The sequence below is a fragment of the Brassica napus genome, chromosome C6 (assembly GCF_020379485.1).
Source record: "Brassica napus cultivar Da-Ae chromosome C6, Da-Ae, whole genome shotgun sequence".
Taxonomy (NCBI): domain Eukaryota; kingdom Viridiplantae; phylum Streptophyta; class Magnoliopsida; order Brassicales; family Brassicaceae; genus Brassica; species Brassica napus.
Window position 1 is genome coordinate 45,888,766 of NC_063449.1, and position 9,914 is coordinate 45,898,679.

A 9,914-nucleotide genomic window follows, 5' to 3' on the forward strand; every position below is an offset into this window, starting at 1 on the left:
GAGAAACCTATGTAAATTCTCTGATGAATAATAATGAATAATGATACAATTCTTAGATTTTAAACTTATTTTGAACTTTGATAAAAAAAAAATCTTAGGTTATTCAATTTTTTTTATATGTGTTCAGATTTAAATCAAGTTTGAACCCAAAATTCAAGATACCATTCATCAAATTTATTAAAAAAAATTATAAGTAGATATGGATTTGGTTCGGATTCAGATTAAATCTTTGCATGTATTTTTTGCCAAGGCCACAATAATATCCGGTGTGATTTATTTGGTCATGGACAAATAAATATCACTAAGTGCGAGCCTGTGAAAAGCAGTTAAAAGAAAATAAAATAAAATAAAATTAATTGAGATATGGTCCAGTACACGTCCACAGTCACAGAGAAGAAGAAACTCTCTCTCTCTCTCTGCGTTCGAGTCGAACCGTTTACAGGTACGCATCTTCTTCTCGATTCAATTATACGATTGGATCGAAGTTTCCATTGATTGTTGTATATTGCGAACCACGTCGTTGCTTTGCTTTCAGTGTAGGAATCGTCGATAGGTTTTGGCTTGATTTGGATTTGACTTTGATCTGTGAAAATGGGAGCGAATGATATCGACATGGAAGAAGGAACTCTAGAGATCGGCATGGGTAAGCCACTAATCACAGATCACACACTATACTCAGGGCCGGCTTACAAGAAGGGGACAAGCGGTGCGACCGCCCCGGACGAAGCCCGTGTCACCCGTATAATAATAAATAAGAGCCCAATTTTTTTTTGCCTTAGGGTCCCTAATAGTGTTGAGCCGGCCCTGATTATACTGAGCTTCACATTTCGAATCGTATCTCTAGGCCTTGAGTTAGAAATCTCCGTGAACGTTTCCCTCGCTAGCTTGTTGATTTGATTTGTTGTGATCTGCGTTTTTGAATTGCAGAGTATAGAACTGTTTCTGGCGTTGCTGGACCATTGGTCATTCTTGACAAAGTGAAGGTATGTATGTACATCATCAAGCGATGCTAATCTCCACTTGAAAACTAACTGATTAAGACTTCTTTGTGTACTTGGTGTGATTTAAAATCTAGGGTCCAAAGTACCAGGAGATTGTTAATATCCGCTTAGGTGATGGATCAACGAGACGTGGTCAAGTTCTGGAAGTCGACGGGGAGAAAGCTGTTGTGCAGGTTTTGGGATCAAACACTGAATCAATACAATGCCATAGAGTCACTTCCTCAGGGACTTAGTTTGTGCAATTGTGTTTCAGGTTTTTGAAGGAACGTCTGGAATCGACAACAAGTTTACAACCGTACAATTCACAGGAGAGGTCATTAGTCATTACCATTCACAAGTTTAATTGGCTGATTATTGTTTAAGCTAGTCCTGGGCATTCGGGTTTTCGGTTCGGGTTGGTTCGGTTTTCGGATTATTCGGATTGGGATGTTTAGGAACCGTTTAGGAACCGGACATTTTTCGGATCGGTTCGGTTCGGATATTTTCGGGTTCAGGTTTCTAATTTTTTTATAAAACCCGAAGTGGAACCGTATTACAAATAATTCGGGTTTGGTTCTGGTTTAAAACCCAAAAAAACCAAAAAATCTCGAAAACCCGAGTTAAACCCGGAAAATATTCGGGTTATTTGGGTAGTTCAGATTTTTTTTATATTTTTTTTATAAATTATATTTTATATATATTAAAATTTAAAATAATTAATATTTTTAATATGTTCAAAATATTCGGGTACCTGTTCGTTTCTGGGTTCTGTCCCAGTTTGGTTTTGGCTTTTTAAATTTAGAAATATAGGAACCGTTCGGTTTTTGTAACTTTCGGTCTGGTTTCTGTCTCGGTTTTTCCGGTTCGGTTCCGGTTCAGTTTTCGGGGGTTTCGGATAATATGCCCAGGACTAGTTTAAGCCTCTCTCTTTTGTTGTTTATTCAGGTTTTGAAAACACCTGTGTCCTTGGACATGCTTGGGCGTATTTTTAATGGTTCTGGAAAGCCGATTGATAATGGCCCTCCTATTTTGCCAGAGGCGTACCTTGATATTTCAGGTCAGTTTCAAATAAGATGACTGATCCATTGTGTGCGTTTTTTTTTGCCTTTTTTTATTAAATGTGTCAGTGGATTGTGTTGATAGGGAGTTCAATCAACCCCAGTGAAAGGACCTATCCCGAGGAGATGATACAGACGGGGATCTCGACCATTGATGTCATGAACTCCATTGCTCGTGGACAGAAGATTCCTCTTTTCTCTGCTGCTGGTCTCCCTCATAATGAAATCGCTGCTCAGATTTGTCGTCAAGCTGGTCTTGTCAAGCGTTTGGAGAAGACTGCTGATCTACTCGAGGTGATTCTTTGTAACCAGTACTACAAAGTGTGTTTGTATGTCTAATAAAATCCTTTTGATTGGTTCCCTTCTTGTGTTTGTTTCAGGATCATGGAGAGGACAATTTTGCGATTGTGTTTGCAGCTATGGGTGTGAACATGGAGACGGCTCAGTTCTTCAAACGAGATTTTGAAGAAAATGGATCAATGGAGAGAGTTACCCTTTTCTTGAATCTGGTAAAATTACTACTTGTGGCTGCCTCTAAAGTTCATTGCCATACCTTTCTGCTTACATTAAAATGCATTTGACACCTTCCATTATTCTAATAGGCCAATGATCCGACCATAGAGAGAATCATCACTCCTAGAATTGCACTCACAACAGCAGAATACCTGGCTTATGAATGTGGGAAACACGTCCTTGTTATATTGACTGATATGAGTTCTTATGCTGATGCTCTTCGTGAGGTAAAACGAAATCTTCTATACCGGAGTAGTTAGTTAGCCCCTTTATTCCATACATGTGTGTAATACGATCGAGAAAACTGTAGGTTTCCGCTGCAAGAGAAGAAGTCCCTGGAAGACGTGGATATCCAGGTTATATGTACACTGATCTTGCAACTATCTATGAACGTGCTGGGCGTATTGAAGGAAGAAAAGGTTCCATCACCCAAATCCCTATCCTTACTATGCCCAACGACGGTAAGAGAATCATACCCCTAAGGCATTCTATACGTTAAGAACCTTAATAGTTACTCATTGTTGTCTTTAATCAGACATCACACATCCAACTCCGGATCTTACTGGTTACATCACCGAAGGTCAGATATACATCGATAGGCAACTTCACAACAGACAGGTAAAAAAAAAAAATTACCTTTAAGTAGGGATGTTAATATGGGCTCAACCTAACAGGGTTAGCCCTAACCCTGCAAACCCATTTGTAACCCTAACCCTCATTTTTTAAATAGGGTTTAAACAGGGTTGGTCCTAATAGGACCAGGGTTTAAATTCTAACCTTTTTATTTTGATTCACACAACTATTATACAATATTTAATAATGTTTTTCACCAAAAGAAACTTAGAGTCGAGTTTTCTCGCCTAAAACTAAACAACGAAATTTTCCGTCGAAACCGCAAAATCGAGTTTTCAACAAAAACAACAAAATCGAGTTTTCTCTCCAAAAACGCAAAATCGAGTTTTTCGTCAAAACTTTAAAATCGAGTTTTCCCGCCAAAAAATCAAAATCGATTTTGCGGTTTTGGCGGAAAAACTCGATTTTGCGGTTTCGGCGGGAAAACTCGATTTTGCGGTTTGGGCGGGAAAACCCGATTTGCCGGTTTCGGCGGAAAACTCGTTTTTGATGTTTCGGCGGGAAAATGCGATTTTGTAGTTTTGGCGGGAAAACTCGATTAGCCGGTTTCGGCGGGAAAACTCGTTTTTTGCGGTTTTGGCCGGAAAACTCGATTTTGCGGTTTTGGCGGGAAAACTCGATTTTGCGGTTTTGAGGGGAAAAACTAGATTTTGCGGTTTCGGCGGAAAAGTTGATTTTGCTGTTTTGGCGGGAAAACGCGATTTTACAGTTTTGGCGGGAAAACTCGATTTGCCGGTTTTGACAGGAAAACTCGATTTTACGGTTTTTGCGGGAAAACTCGATTTTGCGGTTTTAGCGGGAAAACCTGATTTTGTGGTTTTGGTGGAAAAACTCAAATTAGGTTTTGGCGGAAAAAACACAATTTTTGTTTTTTGACGGAAAAAACTTTATTCTTAGTTGTGGAGCAAAAACTCGATTTTGCGATTTTGGGAGGAAAACTTTTGATTTGATGCTCAACAAATTGGCGGAAAGAATCATATCATATCTTAATTTTTCTAGTTTTATCTTTAAAATTTAAGAACAAAAATAAATAAAATATTTTTTTCAATTAAATGAGTTAACCCTGGTACCAGCCCTAACCCTTTGATTATAATAGGGTTAAAATAGGGCTGGGTTAATATAGGGTTGGGTTTATAATAAACAAAAGAGGGTTGAGCCCTAAGCCTGTAGTTAACATCCCTACCTTTAAGCCACGATCTTACTGTGTACCGGGCTCTTAATCAAATGTGTCTCTGTTTCTTAGATATATCCACCCATCAATGTGCTTCCATCTCTTTCTCGGCTAATGAAGGTTAGAAATCAATTTCATTTTGATGCATTCTCATCACATTTTGTCTTTCTGGGTCTTATTAACTTATTGTTGTGTTAAAGAGTGCTATTGGTGAGGGCATGACTCGGAAAGACCATTCGGATGTGTCGAACCAGCTATACGCAAACTATGCTATCGGGAAAGATGTGCAAGCCATGAAAGCTGTTGTTGGAGAGGAAGCACTTTCTTCAGAGGATCTGCTTTACCTAGAGTTTTTGGATAAGTTCGAGAGGAAGTTTGTGATGCAAGGAGCTTATGACACTCGAAACATCTTCCAGTCGCTGGACTTGGCTTGGACATTGCTACGTATCTTCCCGCGCGAGCTACTTCACCGTATCCCTGCAAAGACACTTGACCAATTCTACAGCCGCGACTCAACAACAACGACCTAAGGCTGAACTCCGCTTGTGTTTGTTTCCTTGTCAGGCAAGTTAAGGAAATTATCGTATCCATAGTTGAAACTCTTGAGATATAGATGGTGTTTTGTTGTGTGATGTTTTGTGTTATATCTTTTCTTTTTTCGATCTGTAATTTATTCAACTTGAAAATAATAAACTATATAACGATGTCGTATACTTTTGCTTTTATGTATTTTCGGCGCAAGTTTTTTGCACAATTGAATAAATTAATTATTAGAAAACATAGTATACAACCATTTTGTGGAATATAAAACGTAGATGCATACTAACGATCAAACTCAAATCAAAGGACAAACAGCCGCAACCGTGAACTACGACAACGAGTTTAGCCACCATGATACACCTGAAGCAGTGACTTGATCGCCAAGACGCACCAACGAGCGTCTCGCGCCCCCTAGCAGCTACTTCAGGACAATCCATGCTTAAAGATCAACAAAACACTACAAAAAAACACGCCGAATTCCGACGGAGGTTCCGACGGACATCAATGTCGTCGGACGTTTGTGACAGATTACCGACCAATTTCCGACGAAATCCAAAAAATTGAAGTCGTCGGAATTCCGTCGGCCATTTCCGACGGAATTCCGACGAAACAAAGGTCGTCGAAATTTTCCGACGACTTTTTGACGACATTCCGATAAAAAATGTAACCGTTGTAGTCGTCGACGACATTCCGATTAACAGTAAAGTCGTCGGAATTCCGTCGGAATTTTCCGACGAATTTCCGACGAACCATGTGACCGTTGCCGACAAATATATATGACCGTTGTATAGCCGTTTGAGATTGGACAATACCGACGGAATTCCGACGGACTGCTTTACATCCGTCGGAATTTCGTCGGAAAGTCGTCGGAGGGCCGTAAGCAATTTTCTATAAATACAACCCCTCCTCATTCAACTCATTCACACTTCATTCTCTCTTCATTCTCTTTAGTCATAACAATTCCGTGAAAATCAAGTCTTCAGAAGTTTATTATCGTTCGTGGATGGATAAACCTCATTTGGATCCGAACACCAATTTGCTTACGGAAGAATACGTTCAAGGGATTGGAGAATTCATGAGGCTTGTTCAACAGCAACCGGATGCAAAAAGTGGTATGTTAAGATGTCTCTGCTCTTCGTGCAATAATAATAAGGTTATAAAAGAATTTGATGTTTGGACTCATTTGTATATGAAAGGGTTTTCACGTAATTATAAAGTTTGGTACCTTCATGGTGAAACTGGTTATGAATATGGTAGTACTAGCGAACCTCAGCCTGTTAGTGAACTTCAGCCTGATATTAGGTTAGAAGAATCTAGAACGGATATAGATTATGGTGTAGGTACTGAGCAGATGGTACATGATCATTATAGAGGGGAAGAACCAAATCCCGAATCTAGGAGATTTTTTGACATGTTGGATGCAGGAAAACAACCTTTGTATCAAAATTGTAGAGATGGTCATTCAGTCTTATCATCTGCAACTAGATTAATGGGTATTAAGACAGACTATAATTTGGCTGAAGAATGTATGGATGCGATTACTGATTTTGTCAAAGGTATTCTACCTGAGGATAACCTTGCACCGGGTTCATACTACGAGGTTCAGAAACTTGTTGCCGGTCTTCAACTACCGTATGAAGTGATAGATGTATGTATTGACAACTGCATGATCTACTGGAGAGCGGATGAGACACGGAATGTATGCAAATTTTGTGGGAAACCTCGTTATCAGGAGACGAGGGGAAGAGTTCCGATCCCATTCAAAAGAATGTGGTATTTGCCTTTGACGGAAAGATTGAAGAGGTTGTATCAGTGTGAGCGCACAGCAAAAGCAATGAGATGGCATGCAGAGCATTCCACAAATGGTGAGATTAGACATCCTTCAGATGCGAAGGCTTGGAAACATTTCCAGTCAACATATCCAGAATTTGCGGAAGAGAGAAGAAATGTTTATCTTGGATTATCTACTGATGGTTTCAGCCCATTTGGAAAGCATGGAAGACAATATTCTCTATGGCCAGTTATTGTGACACCGTACAACTTACGGCCGAGCTTGTGCATGCGACGAGAGTTTTTGTTTCTCTCAATTCTCGTCCCCGGGCCAGATCATCCTAAAAGATCACTAGATGTGTTTCTTCAACCACTGATATATGAGTTGCAACAACTATGGGCGCATGGTTTTGAGACATACGATGTTTCGTGCAAAGAAAACTTTCAGATGCGGGCAGTACTTATGTGGACAATAAGTGACTTTCCAGCATATGGTGTGTTATCTGGATGGACAACACATGGGAGGCTATCATGTCCATATTGTCAAACACAGATGCTTTCCAACTAAAGAACGGAAGGAAAACGTGTTGGTTTGACTGTCACAGACGATTTCTACCACCTGATCATCCATACCGCAGGAGTAAGACTTCGTTTACGAAGAACAAGCAGGTGTTTGATGGTCCACCTGAGGAAGTTAGTGAGAAAGATTTGTTGAAGCAGTTTAGGAATTTTGATGCAGAAAGGACGCCAGATGTAGGTGGACATGAAAACATTCGAGTCGATGCGGTTGGAGAGCTACATAACTGGCACAAAAAGAGTATTTTCTGGGATCTGCCATATTGGGAGAGTCATCTATTGCGGCATAATTTAAATTTCATGCATATTGAGAAGAACTTCTTCGATAATCTGATGAACACAGTCCTTAACATCCAAGGTAAAACGAAGGATAATTTGAAGTCAAGGTTGGATTTAGTCGATATTTGTAATCTGAACTTCACGTTGATGAGAACGGTACGGCCCCTTTTCCCATTTATCGGCTGGATGGTGCTAGAAAAGAAGAGTTCTTTGATTGGATTACAGATAAAGTGAAATTTCCTGACGGATATGCATCAAATTTGGGGAACTGCGTTGATAGAAGCGAAGGAAAGTTTACTGGCTTGAAGAGTCATGATTGTCATGTAATTATGCAGCGCCTCCTTCCGTTTGCTTTTTCAGCATTATTGCCACGTAATGTTCATAAAGCAATTGCAGGTATATCATATTTTTACAATTTAATTTATTTTTATATTTAACAATTATGCTTTTAAAAACTTAATACTTACGAAAATTATGTCTTTTATCTATGTAGGGATTAGTGTTTTCTTCCGCGACTTATGCAGCAGAGTAGTGACTGAAGAGGGTATTAATAATTTGAAGACAAACGCACCAGTCAGCATGTGCAACCTTGAGAAGATATTTCCTCCATCATTCTTTGATGTAATGGAACATCTTGCTATTCATCTCGCAAGAGAATTGGAACTTGGTGGTCCTGTGCAGTACAGGTGGATGTATATTTTTGAGCGTTATATGCATCATCTGAAAAAGATGGTCAAAAATCAAAGCAGGGTGGAAGGATCTATAGTGGCACAGGTGATCAATGAAGAAACTGCAATCTTTGCTGAAAATTATTTTCCACCAGAAGTGCATACAAAACACCGAAGACCTGCTCGGCATGATGATAGAGGGGAGAGAGCAACATATCATGTTACTGTCCCAAGCATGTTCAAGGAAATAGGACGACTTAGTGGAAAATTCACGAAGCGGAGACTTACAGACACTGAACACGCTCATTTGTAAACATATTTGCTCACCAACTGTGAAGATGTTCTACAATATGAGAGGTAAAAATATTTATTCATTTATTGTTAGATTAATATTCAATAAATTTATTTCATATTGATAATATTTTTGTATATAGTGTATATATGGCGGAGTTGCGTATGACTCACAGGCATGCAACAGAAGATGAGCTTCGACAACTTAGAGATAACGGATTTGCTGCGTGGCTTCGTAGTTATGTGAGTCATATATCATATTACCCTATGCAAATGATTAGTTTAAATTTAATATAAACTAATTAACTTTTCAATCATATATGTTTTTAATTTATAGGTGAATGATGGTTTGGCCAGAGGTCTTGTGTTCGATGATTGGATACGCAAAATTTGTGCAGGAACCAAACTATGTGGTCAAATCATATCCTAAATTTTGTACGCGAGGATATGCATTCACAAGGAAAGGTCATTCTATGACAACATATGATGCTGGTGTTTCATCTTCTTCCGGTGACGATGTCTACTACGCCAACATAAAAAAAATATTGGAAATCCAATTTCCTGGAATGGTTGGATTGCGTTGTGTAGTATTCTATTGTGATTGGCATGAAGATAGAGGAGTGAAGATTGATGCGTTTGGTGTTACATCAGTTCATTCGCGGCGGAAACTTCAATATTATGATCCCTTCATTCTTGGTTCGCAAGCTGATCAGGTATGTCAATCTATTCATAATTTTTTACCAATATAATTAATTAATGTTATATATTTTACTAATACTTGTATAATTGATATGTAAAGGTGTGCTACATCAGTTACCCTCGGGTGACGTACAGAGACGATCCATGGGTTACTGTAACGCAAATCAACCCAAGAAGACGAGTGGATGGAACTTCTAATGATGATGAACCATTGCAACCAGAGTCTACCAGCAACGCCCAGGCAGTTGAAGATTTGGAAAATGTTCAACTCGTTGAGAATTTGACTGTGTTTGGACATGATGCTGTCGTACATTCGGAGCCAGAAGCCGAGGTTGGGGAGTTTGATGAAGATTCAGAAGATTCAGATTAGTTTTTTTTTTTTTTTATTGGTCCGTCGGAAATCCCTCACAATATACCGACGACATAGCGACGACATTGGGTTTCATTGAAATTTGGAAAGGTCGTCGGTAATTCGTCGGAATATACCGACGACATTCCGACGAACTGGACAAGTTCGTCGGAATGTCGTCGGTATATTCCAACGAATTACCGACGAATTACCGATGACATGTGTTTCTAAAAAATTTCAATCATAAAAATCTATAAATTTAGATGCCAAAACTATGAAAATAACGCATAATAAGTGTTTAGTGTAGTATTAGATTGCAACCGTTCAATATATAACAACTCATTAAAATATTTATGTATGCATATCATTGTTTTCATAACATCTCAT

At 39.0% G+C, this 9,914-nt stretch overlaps 1 protein-coding gene across 2 annotated transcripts; it reads left to right on the forward strand.

Annotated features, from left to right (window-relative positions):
* Nucleotides 1-274: 274 nt before the first annotated feature.
* Nucleotides 275-5,106, forward strand: LOC106405836 (V-type proton ATPase subunit B1). 2 transcript variants are annotated; one of them, XM_013846384.3, is made up of 13 exons: nt 275-442; nt 536-643; nt 928-983; nt 1,076-1,174; nt 1,255-1,314; nt 1,926-2,037; nt 2,124-2,332; nt 2,419-2,547; nt 2,641-2,778; nt 2,862-3,012; nt 3,087-3,169; nt 4,428-4,475; nt 4,556-5,106. In XM_013846384.3, the coding sequence occupies exons 2-13, from the start codon at nt 592-594 to the stop codon at nt 4,883-4,885; spliced, it is 1,467 nt and encodes a 488-aa protein (XP_013701838.1). In that variant the 5' UTR covers nt 275-442; nt 536-591; the 3' UTR covers nt 4,886-5,106. The 2 variants fall into 2 exon arrangements, with proteins under 2 accessions (XP_013701838.1, XP_048617436.1); XM_048761479.1 differs by having other exon boundaries at nt 355-442; nt 541-643.
* The last annotated feature ends 4,808 nt before the right edge of the window (nt 5,107-9,914 follow it).

Bases quoted from the DNA above. Each gene is read 5' to 3' on its own strand.
- LOC106405836 (XM_013846384.3), top strand. From the start codon at position 592: ATGGGAGCGAATGATATCGACATGGAAGAAGGAACTCTAGAGATCGGC. The intron at 644-927 runs GTAAGCCACTAA...TTTGAATTGCAG, and splicing joins AACTCTAGAGATCGGCATGG to AGTATAGAACTGTTTCTGGC. The intron at 2,333-2,418 runs GTGATTCTTTGT...TGTTTGTTTCAG, and splicing joins AGACTGCTGATCTACTCGAG to GATCATGGAGAGGACAATTT.